The sequence below is a fragment of the Amblyomma maculatum genome, chromosome 11, assembly GCF_055883805.1.
Source record: "Amblyomma maculatum isolate TAMU_Amacu chromosome 11, ASM5588380v1, whole genome shotgun sequence".
Taxonomy (NCBI): domain Eukaryota; kingdom Metazoa; phylum Arthropoda; class Arachnida; order Ixodida; family Ixodidae; genus Amblyomma; species Amblyomma maculatum.
In genome coordinates, this window is record NC_139354.1 from 21673979 (window position 1) to 21694457 (window position 20479).

Here is a 20479-nt window from a genome sequence, read left to right on the forward strand (position 1 = left end):
AGGTACAGGGGTAGTTAGAGGTCACTTTGCCAAAAGTGAGGGCGCACTACACTTTGCCATGTGAGTGCAGCTTTAAAACAGAATAAGTTACTATCCTGCTAATGACTAAATGTAAACTATAGATCACACGATGTGTTTAAGGCATGAGCTCACTTTTTGCCGCTACGCGAAGGAGCAAAGATAAAATAGAATAATTCCATATCTGAGAACATCATAATGTGAGAATAACTTAGGTGTTTGCGAGGGTGGCAAGGATATGGTATTGTATAATGCACATGATGCACTTGGAACTTTGTTACGCGGAAAGATTAAATGACTATTTCATCACGTGTCACTGTCGAACAACATCCCTAAATATTTCACATTAGGAGATAAGAGAATTGGAAAGCAGTCGCTACCGAGACAATGGGGTGATGCCTAAACAACGGCTTGATTCCAGTAAGGGTTTGTGCAAATTACGAAAACCGACCAGTATAGTTGTTTGCTGTATAATGATGATTGAAATATTCATTTATCAGTTCATAATATGCATGATGTCGGTCCTAAGTGCATCCATTGCTGTAGGAAAAATGCATTGATGGCAAAAGAACAATGTCATATGCGTATAGCGAACCCAAGCTCAAGGTTCGCCGTGCGACGGCAGCGCCAGATTTCTCACATGTGGCGAACCACAAAACGTCGGTACCCCACTGAAGCAGACACTCCGTTAGCTTACTGCACACGCGCAGCGAACAAGCTGCGCTAGGCAGTTTTTTCGTTACGCACGCGCAAACGCCTCCGTCGATTTAGAACAGAGGCGCGAAGTAGTTTTGTTTCATGGGCAGCCACAATACCACCCGAAACGATAAACGACGAGACTGACGTGTGAAGCTATACAGATTTCTTTGTCATTTTTTCAGCAATCACCTCGTTTTGAGACGTCTCGCATTCATTGTACAAACGAAGAGAGCCAAAGTCCCCTCTTTGCTTAAACTCAGAAATGTTTCCAGTTGACAAAAACAAATGGGCCCCTAAGCTCGTTACTTAACTTTTCTTTTTGTTGCAACAGTAGATAATTGCGGATGCTATCGTAGGCCTTGCTGGCAAGACTGCGTAGGCTCGTGTCGCGGAGCAGTGAAGAATATTTTCAGTGGTTCGATTGATGAAGCTAGATATTTTTATTTACTTCTTTAAGGCCTGATTATATTATTAAATATATTGTTTCCTTAAGCATGTACACGTGATTTCAAAAGTACTTGAGGCAGGAAGTTCAGACCTAGCTGCGCGTTTAGTGATTTCTGCGTTATCTTTTTTGCAGAAAATCTACCACCGAGTATTCCAGAGAGCGACTGCAGATCGTCCCTGCTTCACGGTCATCGCTACGTTTTGCGACAGGCGCATGCCGCACTGCCCGTCTCTTCGCAGTGATAAGTAATGCAATATTCTGCATGTTGGGCACAAATCGTGGGCAATGACACTCACATTCTAACTTTTTAATTTTTCGTTTAAATTCTCAACGTGCTATGGGCACACAACTAGGCTTGCTTATGCTTCGTTAAGAAATAATTGCGAGAAAGGAGTTAGACATTTAATTTTTATTTGAATATTACCCTTTGTAATGTTGCGTTAAACATTACTGTGCACAGATCATCAGATGATATTGGCCAAGGACTGCGGATTAATTCATAATCGAATTTCTTTTCTTACCTGTATCGGTTTCGGTGTCAACAGCCGACTGATGCCTGTCACGCCAAAGTCAAATTTAGGTTGCGTGAGGAATGAATATACCGCGATATAATCGTTTCTCCAATGTTTGAATTCACTAAGACGCTAAAGCCAGCCTGCCTATGAACAGAAATCACAGCGAGTGAAGTCAACGATTATGTTTTTTCATGCGCTCGGGACCTATACTGGATTGTAACGTCACAATCATCTCTCGGCGACTGAAACCAATACCGAAACTGGTAAGAAAAAAAAACTCAAGAATGAAATATCTCATAGTCATAGGCGAAAACCGCGTTGTTTTACATAAACAAGAGTCCCTCACGGAACATTAACGAGTAGAAAAATGCCATCAAAATTTGATGTCTGGCCCCTTTGAATTTTGCTATTCCACATAGTGACGAATGTTCTATATCAGAGAGTATTAGCCACAATTTAGGCTCAATATCGTTTCCTATGGGAAGTATTTTAACCATACTTAACCCTAACGTAGGCTGTATCTTGAGGATTAACCTTTCAAAAGTTGTGCGAATACAGTCGAAGGAGGAAGAAAAGAACTTTATTTCGATGCAGTATTAGGCATCCACTTTGTCATGAGCCAGTGTCACCAATGTCAACTGGTCCGTATGCTGGTCGGTCCGAGACTAGCCAAGGCCGCTTCGTTGGGGAAAATGGGTGTTGAAGAAAGGAAGTGGCTCGTTGGGGTAATTGAACCGTACTGAAACGTTTCTAGGTAGAAATCCGCATTACTACTGTCAGTGGTACACGCGTTTTTAGTAATCGAGATTTGGGCGTACTCACTGTACGCACCATGATCACGTTAATTTTTTCACGCACTGAACAGATAGTTATCACGATTCATTCCAACAACCCAAATATCGAATTACTAAGATGTTCTTTATGTGTATAATGCTTTGTTGCTGCTCGTGATAGACAGTGCGCTTGCATGGATGAATGGAATATAAGTACGTCCCCTTCAAAGCATCTTTTTTATTATTTATAGCGTATCATGGAAATACGAAGCAAGTTGTTGAGTTGTTGGACCCTTAGCCAATGGCTGTAGCTGTGGGTAGCAAAGCAGTAGCAATCAGCAAACAGAAATTAAACATAAGAAATACCCATGTCACGTTGAGTGCATCAACTGAACAATAACAGAGCAAAAAAAATGTCAGAGCAGAATGTTCTTTTCTACTGAGCAAGCGATTGCAGAATACAACAGTCCAAGGAGCTATGCCAGCCCCACAAACCAGACAGTGATTAAATTTCGAAAAATCGACTTGATGAAGACAATGATTACATTAGTCTTGCAGTATTGTAAGACAAGCTATATATATAATAAGTTTGTCAAAAAAAAAAAAAAAGCATCTTGGCTGCTTCCTTAAAGTTAACGGTTTGCTTATATGTACTGGCAAAGTGTTGCAAATTTTACTCTTATTTACTCTTTTCTTTCTTAATTGGTACAGTTCCTAATAAATTGAACAAATATATGAAATGTTACAGCGCTGTGATTGTTGCCAGGGTGGTTGGAGCTTTGTCAAGCTGTTATTGTTCAGCTCTTTCTCCTACCCCCTTTTTTCGCTATGCATATTGTATTTCCGTGAAAATAAAATGATTGATTGATTGATATTCTTTTCCTTATAAATCATCGAATGAAATTGGCCCCATTGCTTTTAATCCCCCGCTACAAAGCTTTGTTTAACAGCCCAGTTCGTTCTCTTTTAGTATTCTCATACATGCTCAGAGGGCGCACTTATTCTTGCTTTATAGATTTTTGAGCAGGTAGAGCTTGTTAGTATGTAAGCTGTTTCACAACAAATTATAAAGCACAAGAGGTTAAGTGCTTGTCTCCTTTCCATTACGGACATCTCGTTTTATGCTGGACCTGTAACCTGGTGCTAGTCCCAAATATCAACATACAGGCTCGCTTAAGTGCTGCATATTGAAGCTTCTCTAAGTGAGAGGAGACTAGATTTTAAAAGAAAGTTTTAAAGCGTTGCTGTTAGCAGTTTTTGACAGGAGTATCCTTCTTTCTAGACGCTATCCCCACCACTTCATTTCGGAATGCTTCATCCTGATTGGCGACTTGTATGGCTCACAGGAAAGGGCGGCGGGCATGAGCTCTAGTGGTGAAAACATGCAGCTACTCTATACCATCCTCGAAATTGTGCCGTCTAGGTCCATCGAGTGTGTAGCGAGCGAGCGTTAAATGCTCTCCTTTTCGCAGGAATGCAGTGATATAAGGAGGTGCGTTGGTAGTGTGAACATGTGGTAGGCCGAGGTAGAGCACAGCCTCTGTCCATACTCCCTTTCCAAAAGGCGTACTAATAGCAAGATTGTTTTCACAATCCTAGCCCATTCAAGCTTCATTCATCCCTAGAGTACGGAGCTTCCTCTAGAAGAACAATGACAATGATGAATCTTGACGCCATGTATGTTTCATTATTACATGCTTGTGCAATCCTCTGAAAATATACTTGTTTAAAAAAACGAGTTGAACCAGCTTATCCAAATAGTGACACCTATTTGCTTCACTGACTGGCTTCCGCTGTTGCATGGATACTAGTCTATTATTCAGTTCAGGTGACGGGCTATTTTTCCCTTTTAGCATAACCTAATCTGAATAGTAGTACTGAGGAATGACAATAATAAATGAAAGCTAAGCTTTAATAGCATGTTACTGTTTGTTTTAGTACAAGTTGGCAGAGAAGATGTATTTTGTATTGAGGAATGACAAGTATTGGCGAATGACAATAATCAGTGAAAGCTAAGCTTCAATAGAATGTTACTGTTTGTTTTAATACAAGCTGGCAGAGATGTACCTTTTTAGCATTTATCCTTAGTGCACTTCAGGCATCAAGGTGCACGAATGCCGAACTAACGCCCCTATTTATGTTTTATTCCATTAACATCATCTCTCGTCCTGTTCGCTCAATGTTTAAAGAGAACATAATATAATTAACATTATGACGGGTACATAAAAACATACCGAGCAGTTTAGACTGTCTGCCGGCCATTTCCCGACATATGAACACAGTATCTAAGTGCATTATGTCCTTACAGCTCTTGGATACAATATATACGAAATCGGCAGTGCACAACCTGCGTCGTGAAAATTAAAGGGCAATAGTGTCCCTCTGAGATTCCGAGAATTTGTGTCAATATAAAAAAACTTTAAAGCCAAGTTCATTGACCTCATCATTATTTGGGTGGTTTGCGTTTTATTCTACTGTAGCGTTCCATTGATCAATCAAGCATATACTGCTTTCTAAAGAGCGTTTGGCCACCTTTTACTTTAGTATTTAATTTTGCCTTTGCAGGAACATCTTCGAGCCGTCTCTCTACATAGCCATGTCACACATGACCCTCACGGGCGAGAGGAGCTTCGAAAGACGCATATGGCCCTTATCGACTGGTCGCACGCCTGGTAACGATTCGCTTGAGCGGCAGTTCGGTTCCAGGCCTTCAGTAGTAAGCTTGATTTCTCTTTGTGGTCACACAAATTTCTCAACACACATTAGGTCACATGAGCACTTTTTGTTTCACTCATCACGTAATGCCTTAAAATCAAAAGAAACGCTCCATCATCGGCCAGAACTAACCACAGCATGCACAAGGGGCTCAATTATGCACGTAAGCCATACCGTGGACTGATGTGTGCAGCCGCTAGAGTCCCGTTCTTTGCTTCGGCCAGCGTTACGCGGACGTTACCTGGAGCGGCGAAATATGACTCAATAACAAAAGCTGTTATTGTTTCACGAAATAAGACCACAGTTTCCTTCAACCATGTGAGAATCACAAGCTACGGAGATTGTGGCGCTTGGCTTGTTAGCTCACTCTGCCTCGTTCTGTCGTAACCGTTACAGAAAAGGTGTGCCACATAAAACGCCTAAAAAGGACTTCACGGCAACTACCAAAGACTAGAACTAGGTGAATATCTGAATTCCTTGTAGCTTAGTGAGGAGTGCACAAGTCAGCAGGATTCAATAGACAAAGAAATTGAGATGCTTGCAGCAACGATTGCACAGTTGCTTCAGAAGAAAGCGCGTATAGTCGGACGGCGAAAGGAAAGTTCACAAAAACAGAAGGAGGCGTCAGCGGCTATTACGGCAGCAAAATCAGTGGATGTGCCGAAATGTAAGCCTGCCGCTAGCATAACAATATGGTAAGCGGTTCTAGACACTCTTACGCAACTGCCACAACTCATTCAAAGTGGTATATATCATGGATAGTAATAGCCGGGAAAATCAGCATGAGATTACACAATGGAATCGTAGAAGCCTCTCTATTAAGGTTGGAGGAATTGAAACAAAATTTTTATACGGGAAGCTACATTCCTGGGCGTTCTTGATACAGGAACATAACCGGTTGTGTCCCATCACAGGGCACATGGGGTACGAGTACCTTTTCATTCTTGATAAAAGAGCAAGAGCTGAGACGGAAACTGCAGGAAAAGCTGCCGGATATATTAGGTCTAATATTCCTCTAACGCCACTTTACTTGAGCCCATGGTGTAACACTCAGCAGGAAGTAGCTGCGGTACTCGTTTGTGCTTTTGTTGTTTAATATCGCACTCATCCCTTAGGCGTGGAAATTAGCTGAAATACCAGAGGTGCTATTCATTATTTACGCAGATGATGCCAAAATCTGGTCTGCTCATAAACGCCTTCAGACACAAAATCTGCAAGAGGCCCTAAATGCAATAGTTGAGTACGTCCGCGATGCAGGTCTGGAGCTGTCACCCCCAAAAGTTCAGCTATGTTCATGTTGCAAATAAAAATGTAAGAGAAGTATTAGAAACGAAGAGAGTGATGCTAAAGATTGGAAATCAGGCATTACAAGAGGTGAACGAGTTGAGAGTTCTTGGTATAGGTGTTCATAAATCTGGCAAAGGAACAAAATGGCTTCATAGGACAAAAAAAGTAGCTGCGACTTCCTTGCATTTGATAAAACGTATTTCGTCGAGGAGAGGAGAAGCCCGAACGGAGATGGCAAGACGTCTTAAACAATTTGTGCTTCAGCCCAGGAGCTGCCATAAAACAACTGAAAAGAGTGACAAAGACACTACGTGTAACACAAGAGATCCATGCACTTAATAAAGAAACAAAGATACGCTTCCAGATATACTGCACACAGGATAATGCTGAGAACGCTGAGCAAAGAAACGTTGACAACCTCACACATCGAATTTCAAACACTAATACAGCACCCACCAAGCAACCTTTTGATTTCCACTCCGTTGTCCCCATCCTAGCATCACCTCTGCAGAAAAGTACACGTACACTCATCCCGCCGTGCACTTAGCCCCTCCCTAATAACTTAACTAGACTGGAGGAGGCATCCCTTAGAAGGATAAGGGTTGAGGCGGCCCTTACCCCGTCGGCCAATTCTGGATGGACTCCCAAGACACAGGACCGACCACCTCCCGAAATGTTCTAAACCGACTGCAGCGGTGAATGTTCGCCACCTGCTGTGGACTTGTGCAGGGATGAGGTCGTCAAAGTCACGTATTCTGTAGGAAGTAGTACTCTCGGCGACGAGGAAGGAGGATTTCCCCAAGTGGCTAATGGACAACTCTAAAAGCAAAAGCCTTCTCCCTTTTCTGGCAGAAAACGGTTTGCATGACTTTCTATAGTATGCCTTATAGCAAGTTAACAAAATAAAAAATTGAATGCATCAGTGATGAAAAATTAAAGACATGGCCGCCTCCATTGATTATATGAAGCAAAGGTGCTAGGCTCAATATTCATAGTTTTTCTAGGAGCGAAGCCGCGGGTGGCATGGTCGAACTTGCCGGTCGTTCGCTGATGCGGCTGTGCTCTCCGAGCCAACCACTACGCCGTTAGCTAGTGCTATATCGATGGTCACGAACGACATTCGAGGCGTAACCAGCGGGCCAAGCTACTGATTAGGATCTCCCAATCCTACTTCCTCGGTAGTAGCGTCTGCAAGCTCCGATGTCGCTGTACCGCCTACTATCGCTGCTGCAACCTCCGTTGCCACTATGGCTGCCCGTGCAGAGGAGAGGGAAGAGAAAGAAGGGCCCGCGCGTCAGGCGACGCCAGTTTCTCTATCCGCGCTTTCTCCACAGTTCCTCAGAGAAAAGGCTAGGGAGGGTAGGATGGCAGCTGGCCTCGAAAGAGGGAGGACTTTAGCCGCGTCATGATAGCGAGGGTAATTGCGCGGCATATATTCGCGAATATATATTTAAACCCCTCTGACTTCACACGATAGCTCGCTGACAAAGTTTCAACGCTGCGGCAAAGTGGAATACTATAAATGCAACCTTACTCTGTTCGCGCAGCAGAGTATATGATTGCGGGGCTATAAGTCCATCCAGACCTGAAATCCGCAAATGCTTTTCTAATCTGGAACATTTTTTGTGGCAGCACTGCATGAAATGCTAAATCTATACAGCACTTTGCGTGCTCTTGTTTATGAAATTACCTTATTAACCTTTCGAAGCAACACCATAGCATTAGTAAACGACCAAACAAAACCATCGGTGATGTGTTGCTTCAAGCACTGGTATTTCTCGTGAGAAGAGATTAGAAAACTGCGTAACTGTCGCCGCACACAATCACCTCGTATTCACTGTCACTATATAACGCTGTACATTGTATGCTGCCACCTTCACTAACTTCCTTTCTGCGCAATCGATCCAAACACAAGTTCAAGTTCCCTCTTACGGTAAGGCGGTTTGAAGGATGGACTTGACCCACCCATCAGATTTGAGTGGCCGACCCTGAAATATCATTTTGTGACCTGAGGAAATTCATTTACCCCTCCTTGCCAAGTGGCTACTCTGGCTACAGAAATTAGTAGTGAATGGAACGCTACACTTTGATCCTAATCTAAGGAAAAAATACATACCTGTATCTGTGTTTTGATAACTCTTTTTTTTTCTGCCTGTGAAGGACTCTGCCGGTATTAAGATTCATAACGAAGTATTGGATTCTACGATAAGGGGTGCTGCATCCCTTACAATGAGGTCTCGTGTTTATAAGGCCAAGGATGTGACAAGTGACACTGGAAGATTTTCCTTTCACCGGCCTTGTGAACAGCGTAAATATCTTTTCAACGCTCCACCAGCTTTGGTAAGTAGTTGTGCATTACATACAGGTAAGGGAAGTGTCAGTGAAAGTGATTCAACTTGTATTCTTGCTTCGTTTTCTTGCACGTAATTTAGAACGCTGTGCTTTTTACAGCATTTATTTTTGCATCTGCGCTCAGCCGCTAGTATATCCATACGATGTAGTGGCGCTGTATATTTAGGCGTGGGAACATTGGCGCAAACTATAGTACATCTATATGTTTACCTACCAAAAACATTAATTTCTGGTGAAAGCTGTTCTTTATTTCCTTTAGAAATATAGCCCTGCATTGCGCCTCGACATCAAACTAATGTTGCCCATTCCTTTTCCCTCGTTATAACCTGTTCTTTCAATGGTAGCCATCTTCACTTCTTCGGGGCAGCTACGATCCGGCTTCGCATTTTTTCGTTCTCCCGCAGAATTCAAGCCGCGAGAAAACGTGTAGCTTTCCGCAAGAAGTGAGAATTAATTCTAATCTTTCATTGCGATAATGTGATTCTTCAATGAAATTGCCATGTGCCTATTGTAGGAGGTGCCAAATAAGTAAATTGCATTTCGCTTGCTTACCATGCATGCTTCAATGACGATTCATTTCACTTTCTTCCGGTTAACCTCCCTTCCTTTCCTCTTCCTCCTCTTCTCCTCCTCCTCCATTTCACTTAAGTAGTGTCCTTTTCATTATTGCTCATGACATGTCAGTTATGTACTGAATTTAATTAGGTTGGCTTCTCTCCACTGCAGTGGTGAATGTAATCACGTCTTACTGCTAGCCCTTTATTTTTCATGTTAGGAAGCGGTGCTGCATATTAAAACAAATTCCTAATGACTTCGCTCCAAAAACATACAACCAAAACGCACTTATAATCTTCATCGTTAAAATATCTAACCGCAATTATCTTCATCGCTAAAATATCTAACCGCGTTTGCAGTACTACAGTTGCCTCTCTCACTAAGCTTCAGTAATTCTTTGAAGCGGCTGCAGGAGAGTTTACCCTGCCAACTTCCTTAGTTCACCTATCCGACTCCCTGCACCTACCTTTTCTGTCTCGCCTTTTCTTGAGCAAATGTGCTTCATTCCCTAAAAGACCTCCGGTTAGCTTCAGTTATAATTACATGTTTTGCTAATGCCCGTTTTATTTCGTTAAATGAAGGGAGGCCATGGTTAATTCTTTTTTTCCTGAACCAGTCTGCCGTATTCCTCCACCGTAACGTTACCAGTACTACTCTAGTTTTTATAGCTTGTTGCGCTGCGTTGAGCTGCTTTGAGCTGCTTTGAATACAATCCCTGCTCTTGAAAGTTAATTCAAGAGCAGGGAAATGCGTTTGAATGCAAGCGCCAGTTAAGGCGCGGAGGTGAGCACAAGCTGCTTCACGACGCAGCGAGCGGCTCGGAGCCAAGGTCCAGGGAATAACGCGCGTACACGTATGCTGCCCGTGAAGGCTGAAGAGCCACTTATGCGAGGGGAGAGATGCCACAGGTGAAGACGCGCGCTCGACACACGATTGCGCAGTCCGGAATAACACACGCTTGTGCAACGCTTTCACGGTCACGACGTTCGCATTTGTGACATGCCCCACTCTCACTGGGTGCATCTGCGCAGCCGCTCTATCCCCTCATTGTTAAGTCGCGTGATGCGAGCGTCGCCGCCTTCTCTTTCTCGTCTTCACATTCACGAAGAGAGAGATAGAGTGAGCGGCTTCGGACAGACATCAGAAAAATTCGTGATTGCGGCTAGTAGCGCTACGCACTAAAAATCTTTTGTACGGTAAGCATTGAGGCCGAACAACGCCGCTCAGCAACTCAACTAGTTCAATCTTCAGCATAGAAAGTCACAACGCTAAACGCACTTAAGTGTGATATTTCACGAGTCTGGGATGATTACAGAGGGTGATATTTTGAAAAGTACTTTTGAACTATAGGGCGGTTCGGCTCCATTCAGCATCTGTGAGAAAAGATTTGTTTCTCGGAATAAGTCATTTTTTCAGCTTCGGCGGCTTAAGCCGAAGTTTAAAAGATAGTCAGTTTTGAGCCGAAACAGTATTCCTTAGTGAGCAGGATTATAGCGGCTTAAAATGTACCCTTATAGCCATTTCAAGTAGCAACCGATCTTTGTCACCCTTTCTTGTTTCGCAGCTCTGCGGCGGTGGATTTGTCCCAGCCATCTATGTGGAAAAATACGCCTCTGTCTACACCTACAACCCTACTCTGAACCTAACATTGGTCTTCGAACCTATGTTTACGATAGCGAAAAAGGTGAGAGTTCATAACCTGACCAATACGCGTTGATCTCAGCAAATTACGGTGTGATTATCTGCGCTAGTAATCTTTATCAGAATGTTAAATAGTTTGCGGCAGATTGACATAGCAGACAACATATAAGAAGCAAATGTGCAGAGCACAACCAAGGCAAATTTAGATCCGGTTGCGCTGTCTCCAAAAAATTCTAGCACTGCATTCCAGTGTGGTCAGTTGCCGTAATGCGAAAACATTTCTCTTACTGTCACTATTATCCTCATTGTTTCAGCTTAATGAAGACGATGATGTGCACGAAAGAGAGCAACATTTTTTGCAGTTTGTATGTGTTGCAGTTTTGTACAAGGCGTGACCGGCTGAGGCGATACTTTCCCGCGGTAGTGACAATGCCGTAGAGGACAAAAAATAGACTTATGTACCTAAATTAGCTCTTTATTGGGCTGACTTGCACCCGCAACAGAAGTAAGCAACTCGGCGGCGGCGATAACAGCAAGCGGGCTCAGCGGTCGTCGGATTGCGAATTCCAATTGCATTCGTAAGCGCTCAATTTAAAGTCTGCGAAGCTGCGAACAAACACCTAGATAAAGACCCAAACGATGACCAGCGCAGCCCGAAGCATTCTTAAAACGGGCGACACTGCCTGGACGCATCCCAGTTACATCTCAGCGCATCTTGCATTACCATGAGCAAAACATGAACATATAATATAAAATCGGGCTTGGCGCTATAAGGACAGTGATAAGGTCACATATTGGCGGCTGCTAGAAAAAAATATATATATTTGAATGATTCGTGGCAATATTGCGACTCTCTTAAGTCTGGGCTAAGGAAGATGATCTGCTCGAATGATGATTTGGTTTCTGGAGATGACGCGATTATCTTTCTCAGGTGGGAATGCAAAGGAGTTTTTTGTTTTGGTCACACTTCCTGGCCACACAAAGCATGAAGCTAGAAATAGTTTCGCGGACGATCACACTGAGTTTGAATTCAACTTGGAGATGCTAAGCCCTTGTGTGGAATGACCAATCGCATTCGCGCATGACGCCTGTGCTGGACCGATTAGAATGGTGGGAGAGTCATTCAAAAGATTGGTCATTCCACACAAGGGCTTAGCATCTCCAAGTTGAATTCAAACTCAGTGTGATCGTGCGCGAAACTATTTTATATATATATATATATATATATATATATATATATATATATATATATATATATATATATATATATATATATAAACGTCCATAAATATGTATAAGAAGAGGTAGGAGCGCACGAACGAAGACAGTGATTTATGTGCGACGTTTCGGCCGGGGCCCGGCTCTGGATCTCCCTCTGTGGATCTCTGGCTATGGATTGCTGCGACTCTCGAGTCAATAAGCGTGAAAAGCCAGCTATGAATTCGGCTGGCTACAAGCATGTTTAGTTACTCAGTTCTGTTTAAAGCTAAATGACAACCACGTTTCGTCACGCGCGGCAATGAAGCGTGATTCTTAGCTTAAAAATATGCGATAAAACGCGCGGGTTGTGCTTGCTGAAGTGCTCAGAATAACGTAGGAGACACAGGACGACGCCACGGAAAATTTCCGTAGGACTGAAATGAGCAATAACTGAATTTCGTTGAAATAAAGGATGTTTGCATAGCATTAAATGAAGCTTCGGTGGGAGGATTTAATAAAGTTCGTGCAACAGACTGCTATGTTTGAATTACGTTCCTGTAAGTGGTATTCTACTATATATATATATATATATATATATATATATATATATATATATATATATATATATATATATATATATATATATATATATATATATTAGACATTAGACAAATATTATATTAGTTATATTAGACAACCACCACGACAGCGGCCAACCTCGTCTTCGAACGCAGAAACGCACTGGCGCATGCCGGGGGCTGGATGACGATTAGCAGCTATATTTCCCCCAGGTAGAGAAAAAGACATCTTGTGGGCTTATGGGGAAGAAAGGACCGAGGGACCGTAGCAGGGCTACAGTCGTTTGTTACGGACTACTTCGCTGCCATGGTGACGGCAGTCCGCTGAAGGCTTAACGCTGTAAGTGACGGCAGGTGTTTGTTGGAGCCCTCTGTAGAGACTGTGATACCAAGCAAGCAGGTTATTTGAAAGCCCGAGTCTTGTGTCAGGGACCCAGAGCCACACCAGGGATTCGAGGAGATATGAAAAAACCTTGCCGGTGTCGTGGTGGTGGTTTTGTTGCCACTGGTTTTTCACTGTAAGAGAGCTGACGAACTAACAGCATTCTTTTACAGTCTTGGCGGTGTTGAGAGTGGCGTCGATTCAGAAACGTGGGGCGGTAGGGAACGATTATGTCCATTGTGCAGGTTTGCTCGCACCCGTAATAGGTAAGAACGAAGAGAAAACAATGGTGGCTGGTGTCGCAGTGTACATGTAGGGGACGGAGGGAAGAACCTGGTATCAGTTGAAAGGAGCGACATTCCCGTACATGTCCAGCATGGCACTAAATGTACGGTTGAAACTTTCTGTCTGGCCATTTATCTGACAGAAAAACGCGTCCATGGTCGCTGAGTAGTTCGGGAAGGGGGGAAGGGGGGGGGATGCCATGGCGAAGAATCAGGCTCTGGAGAAGAACGAAAGCTATATTTTTGTGGAGGTGGAGGGTAACAGTGATGTGTCAGTGTACCGAGTGATACGATTTACTGCCGCGATAATCCAGCGATTGCCAGTGGGAGTAGCAGGAAGAGATTATACCAACGTAGTCAAACGGATCGCAGGACAGGGAAGCAGCGAAGCAGGGGACTTCAGGTGTTTTGGGGCGTTGAGACTATTGGCGAGAGCTCATGAAATGTCGTACAGAGCAGTACACTCCACGCCAGTAAAACCGTCATGCAACCGACGTCACACAACCGGAAGTAGAGCTGAAAAAGGGCATAGGAAGAGATTGGCGCGCAATTTGAAAGTACGAAATACAAAAATGGGTAAACAAAAAGTGAATTAACCAACTAGAAGTAAGCACAAGCAACCAACAGCATCATTCGTGCTTTCGCATAACGCCAAACAGGTTCTGCAGTGCTCTTTAATTTTTGTTCACGCTCGTTGTCGCGAGAGACCGCTTTATTGATCTCTTATCGCGTAGGATGCGCCAATGTATCTTGAAGATTCCAGCCACTCGCGTGTGTTTCTGCAATGTTCCAGGTTATGCTAGTCACTGTTTGCGGCTTTATCTAGATGTTTCCTCGCCTAAATTTAACGTTGACGGGGGCGACGGGGATTCGCAGATCAACGACCGCTGAGATGATTGTTGCTATCGCCGCCGCCGATTGCTTAGTTCTTCTGCGGCTGCAAATCAGCCCAAATAAAGAATTTATTCCAGAGAGTTTTAAGCCTCACTTGCCGCCAACGATAGTGTCACCACTACGTGAAATTATGTTGTTTCAGAACATTCTAGTGAGTTTAGTAATGATGACAATGCCCACTGTATAGAGATGGACAATATTTAAGTTAAATTTACAATCATGGCCTTAAGTTGCTATCACGACCTATGACGCACGGCCTGATGTTCACGCCAGTGCAGATAATGAGCTTTGCGCAGCATTTTAGCAGGAAGGGAGAAAATGTAGGAGAGCACGTAATGAGCAGCAGGAAGAAAAACCTTTCTCGCAAATGTAACTGACGAGTAAAAAAAGAAACGAAATTTCGGAATGGAAACCACACTCAAATCTTAAAGGAAACAGGGAGATAACGATGAAAATGAAGGATAATGCCAACTTGAGGAGAACCAAATTCTAGGCCAAGAATGCACAACTGAGAAAGACGATCTCAAAGTGTCCTAAAGTCTGCGTAATTGCGAAGAGTAGCATTATGTAGCAGGTTTTGCCATGTTGAAATAGCACTTTCGCTATGAACTTGGTATTTCATTGTTTTCTCCATAAAGTTTATATGAATTACTTTATAGCCCGTGACTATAGCATTGCATTAATACTCTTGCTTGTGGCAGCAAATTAAGTCGGAACAAAAACCGTACAACAAGCGCCTTTGGTTACACAATGCGCGCTTGTTTCCATTTCCACTTACTTGCAGCTATGCGAGTTCTGGATTTCGACGAGGAAACCAGAATATGGAATGGCAGTCTACGATGTCGAATACGACGCTGAGCCTGCTGCGTGTCCCCAGTTCAACCTGACTGGCGGCGCCTTCAGCCGCCTTCAGCTCATCAGGAGACTCAACGATCATCATGGGCGCCTTGGGAAGCTCACCGACAGGAATAGCGCTGAGTGCTGGTTGTTAGCCAATCAGCAATGATCGCTGGTGTTTTTGATCTCAGCGGGAACACGAGTGTTTTGATCTTTTTATTTGAATAAAAATGCAAATTCGTTGTAGTATTTGACTCCAATAACTTCGTTTCGTTGAAGAAATTGTATTCGCCTATCGGATATTTGTCGTGATTTAGTGTTAGGTAAGCTTTAAATTGAACCTTCAGTGCTGTGTGAAATAGCGATGTCTGCATAGATTCTAGGGAGCAAATTTCAGCAAAAGGCAATAATCTGCTTTTTGATGTATCTTCGTCATATCACAGTGCAAATAAATCTACACAAGTACACGTAGATCAAAATAAGAGTCTGGCACGAATCCAGAGCACCTCATCACAGCGTTCGCCTTGCCGCCCACATAAAATCTGCGGACACAGCGCATGCAATTACATAGACGCACAGGGCACCTTTCCTAGTACACGAGTCTTCAGTACTATACCATCGCTACGCAGTTTTAATTTTTCTGTATGAGTAACTTATGATTTGTAGTACCAGTTACTAGCAATTATTATTACCGGTCTTTATTCATCGCGCATTGCACAAAAGAATAGGGCTAAGGTTCGCACTTCTTCCCAGCGTCGGAGATTTTATTCATTGAATCCAACCTGGAAAATACACTGCTAGCTCTTTTTTGAGCTCTGCAACACTAAGGATAAATCAATGCGATGAACTCCAATTCTATACGTCTCCATTGATATTGACCTGAGGGTAAATAGCAAAGTAAGGTATTGTACAGTAAAAAGGCGAATACAGTAAGATCTTATAATGAATGATTACAAGCAGCACGCTGACAGTGGAACATCACTGGGACAACATTGACATATGGTGGTGCAAACATTGGTTCAATATTAGTGTTTGCTTGCATGTGCACATCGAGCCCATCTATAGGCCAATCAGTTTGATTGGTTTTCCTACCAATGCCAGTATTGGCATATTGACTTGTTTATTGGCATTCAACGGCACTCAATGGCTACCAATTATCTTCCACCCAAGCTTACTCACTGGTTATATCACGGCCATCCAGCCAAGTAGCCGATAAATCTGGCTGAATGCAAGTTGTCAATATAGAGTAAATCAGCTTGTATGCAAGGTATTCGATGGCTAGTCAGCTTGGCTTGCCGATTATGAATCATGCACTGAGTGTGTTCCTTCCGCTTTGAATGTCTTGTGCTCGTGAGTTGGACCAAGAAGGGGGCAGACTTATCTTCATGCACTTATTTGCCTTTTGGTCTGTCCGCTAGACAACTGTAACTGTGTTTTCTGAAATAAAATACTTTGACAGTTTGATATACCCTAGTTTACTGAGCAAAAGCTCGATTAAGATTAGCCAGACACAGTTTGCTGTGGTTTAACTCTTCCGAGGCTCTCTGCGAACGTCATGAAAACGCAGCCGAAACACTGGTTCTAGCGCGCGACTCCTAATGGCTGTCTGCGATCCTCAAGCACGCAACAGCCAGGTCTAGACGACACGAAGGTGTCGAGAGCTTTTTTTTGGGGGGGAGGGGGGAAGTTTCAAGAGGCGAGCCAGATAGCGAAATGTGTCTGTGGAGGCAAAGGATAGGCAGGGGACTAAAATGATTTATATTTGTGTACATATATACCGTGTTAGGAATAACGTTTTCCAGGTATGTGAAGAAGCAGAAGCAGCAGCACAAGGAGTGAGCGCCGCTGGCTCTGCGGGCTGCACGTGCGAAACGAAAGGCGCATGCACCTGCTCCTCGCGCCCCACTTAGTCTAATCTGGCCCGCCGATAACCTTGCCTTCTGCTAGGCAAGCAAAGCCATCACTTTAAATAGGGGTTATCACACGACTCAGTCTAACAGGCAAATTTGATGTCACATCGACGTTCCCTAACAAATATAACGTAATTTAGGTTGACTATAAAAAGGTATGACACACCGGAATTTTGTTTTCCTTACATATAAAATTTATGCAATAAAAAATCATTGCCACAGTTCACAACCGCACATCGGAAACCTTAAGATACGAGAGCACTTCGTTTAAACAGTACTTGTTGAGGTGGTCAAGCATTGTCACCTTCCTTTTGCGCTTTGGCCGAATGCACACAATTTCCTTTTTTACTACCCCCGTAATCCGGAAGTAGTTGTCCTCAATAAAGCGCTCAGCCTCTCTTATCATGGCCAGTGCCGACGGACCTCTGTTTGCTCCCGCTCTGTCCACTTCACGTTGAAAGTAGGTGTTTTCCTTGTATATTTCGAAAGCTTCGGCTCCCAGCTTTCCAAGTGTGTGGACCAACACAAACTCAATGGCTTGAGTCATAAAGTACATGTTGCGGCGGAGGCGTTCCCTGATCTTCAACCCCGCCCTGCTTGTAATCGTGTAGCCCAACCCCATCATCTGTATCATAGGATTATTTGCAATACCTGCACTGAGGACACTCATGCTCGCCTCGTCAACGGACGGCCGGCCCAAGGTCATACAGCAGAGAGTCCTGTTGACCTCCAGAGCGGTGGCGATGGCCGTGCAGGCGCCTATCCTGAGGAATGCACACTGGACACTGATCCACCAGATGCTTTTGTTCTTGGCCAGGCCTTGGAAGATGCGAATGAGGCACATGTTGCTCACCCTCTTGGTGACAGTCACCGCCCTTATAGTCGTGGTCGCCTCGAAAAGGCGAGCCAGCGCGGCGCCGTCCTCGATGTGGAGGTAGCAGGTGATCTCAACCTCCTGGATGGACTTGTTCACTTCAAGCGCAGAGCAAAGCTCCTCGATGTCTCGACTGGACGTGCATACGCACAGATACTGGAGGGTTTTGGTCACACGGACTGTATGCGACAGCTGCCTCATAGCGGGAGAGCCCCAGATGAAGAGTTGCACCCCACGGAGTGTCCTGTTGGATGATAAAGCATCCGTAAATGCATCCAGGGGTCTTCCGCCGCCGTAGGTGGACTCTAGTGTGGCATTGAGTCGGCGCAGAGTCTCGTTGCTGGCCAGCAGTCTAGCTAATGCGGCGATTCCGTTGTCTCCAAAGCCATTGGCAAATATTGACAGAATTTTCAGTGTTTTGTTGTGAATCAAGGACTCTGCGATTGCAGTGATTCCAGCGTCGGTGATAGCATTACCACACACATGCAGCTCTTCTAGCCTAGTGTTCACGGCGAGCATCTCAGCAACCGCATGCGCTCCTTCGGTGCCCATGGTGTTGTCACGCAAATCTAAAGCCATGAGCGAGTTGTTCAGCTTCAACGCATCGGCCAATGCCCGCGTCCCTCTGGGCCCAACGCAGTTGCTCGATATCCGCAATGCAGTCAGCGTAGTGTTCTCCACGAGTCCAGACGCTATGGCCCTTACTCCTTTGTCCTGGAGTCTGGTCTTCTGTAGAATTGCCGACTTGAGCGTCTTGTTCTGTTTAAGAAACTTCGCAAACTGCTGAGCCCCGCGTATGCCCATGGTGGTGACCTCCAGCTTTAAAAACTCCACCGTCTTGCTGCACTCGAGCGCCTTGAAAAGCGCAACGATGTCAACCACTTTGAGGCCGACCTCTACCAGGGACACTTCCTTCAGCAATGCGGTCGACTGGATATAATCTGACAGTGTCGTCACATCACATTTGCGCAGCTGAAGCTTGGAAATCTGTATGCTAAGTAGCCGTGCGCGCACCATGGCCCTGATGAGGCCGTATGCTTCATTCCTTGTCATCATCTGTCCATTCAAGTGAAATTGCTCGAGAGCAGCGTTGGGAACCAGGCGGTCGAAGATCCTCGGCCTCAGGGCGAATAGATGGCCCGAGTAGCTGAAGTGCACATAGTAGATGCACCGGTGGATCGCGAGCAGCTCTCCCAGAAGTGTGGCGCAAACCAATCCATAGTCGTTAAGAGCCGGATTACTCTGGGGTGCAAAGGTGAACACAGACAGCTTACCTGGCCGGCTTTGTCGGAGCTCAATGCCGATGTTCTCGAAAAAGCCGTTCCAGACGCCCACTCTCCTGATGAGCCAGCAGCCATGCTGCCTCTTAGGAGCCCCTCCGCCAATTAGGGTCTCGGAGATGTCAGTGTCAGTGCATGGCTCCCTGAAGTCCAAATCGAAGCGCCTGAAGTAGGTCTTTAGACTGCGGATGGTTGTCGGCCTCCTCATGTCCGGGCCTGCCTGCTGACTCTGTGGTCTCTTGCGTTTCATGGTGGGGGTAGAGTGCCGCGCCGTATTTTGCGTAGGCCAGCCAAAAATGGCCGGAGATCGACAGAGGCAAAATATAGTCTTCAATCAACTCCCTCGTGGCTCACCGGGCTTGCGGCGCCGTTTTCCGGTGCTCCAGTTCCGTCGTCGGCAGCAAGGCCACAGAGAAAGAATAACAAGACTGTGATGCAATGGGATTGACTGTCGCTTCCGAACGCTAGCGCGCGATGGTTGAGAGCGCGCAGCGCCTACATTGTCTTTTTTCCTCCACGCACGTTAGCCAGCGAACAAAAAAAGATTTTCCCTGTTTAACTCATCATAAACCTAACAATATGTACGAAAGAAAGTACTGCATCACAATTGTGTTTGGTGGTTTAGCATTGAAACACTGGCACAGTGGTGTCGTCTCCCTCCTTTTTCTTACGGTTCGGTTAAGGTGTCCGCAGAGAACTGTGACAGATACTGCACCTTCCTTTACTATAAGCCAATTTGAGACGCCGCTGATGTCTGCTGTACTGCGACCGCTTCTGTATGTTGTGTTGCGCAGCGTTGGAGGAATCATCAAATGAAAGGCGGAGTCAGCTTAGCATATATACATGAATCGCTCTGTGACGCCATGAGCGGGTGTGACGTCATGACGTCAGTTCCGGTTATTAGACGGCGCCGAATCTGACGTCATGGTTACGTCACATCCGGTCATGACGTCACGCCTTGTTATAACCTCACAACTATACTTTTCTACATCGGTGGAAAAATAAAGTTCATAATAACAACAACCTCACAAGGTAACCTCACAGTATTCTCTATAATGATCATCACTGTCATTATCACTACCACTATCGGTCACTATCTACCCCTACTGACTTATTTATAGGAAGGGAAAGGCGCGGTAACTGTTTCACTTGTTTTTCTGTAGACACCGCAACCGCGCCGTAAGGGAAGGGAGGAAGATGGGAGTGAATGTCGAAGGAGAGAAAGAGGAGCCGTAGT

At 44.6% G+C, this 20479-nt stretch overlaps 1 protein-coding gene across 1 annotated transcript; it reads right to left on the reverse strand.

Moving 5' to 3' along the window:
- Positions 1 to 17311: 17311 nt before the first annotated feature.
- Positions 17312 to 19492, reverse strand: LOC146173075 (uncharacterized). The gene has a single exon (XM_084584313.1). The coding sequence runs from the start codon at positions 19490 to 19492 to the stop codon at positions 17312 to 17314; it is 2181 nt and encodes a 726-aa protein (XP_084440439.1).
- Between the last annotated feature and the right edge of the window lie 987 nt (positions 19493 to 20479).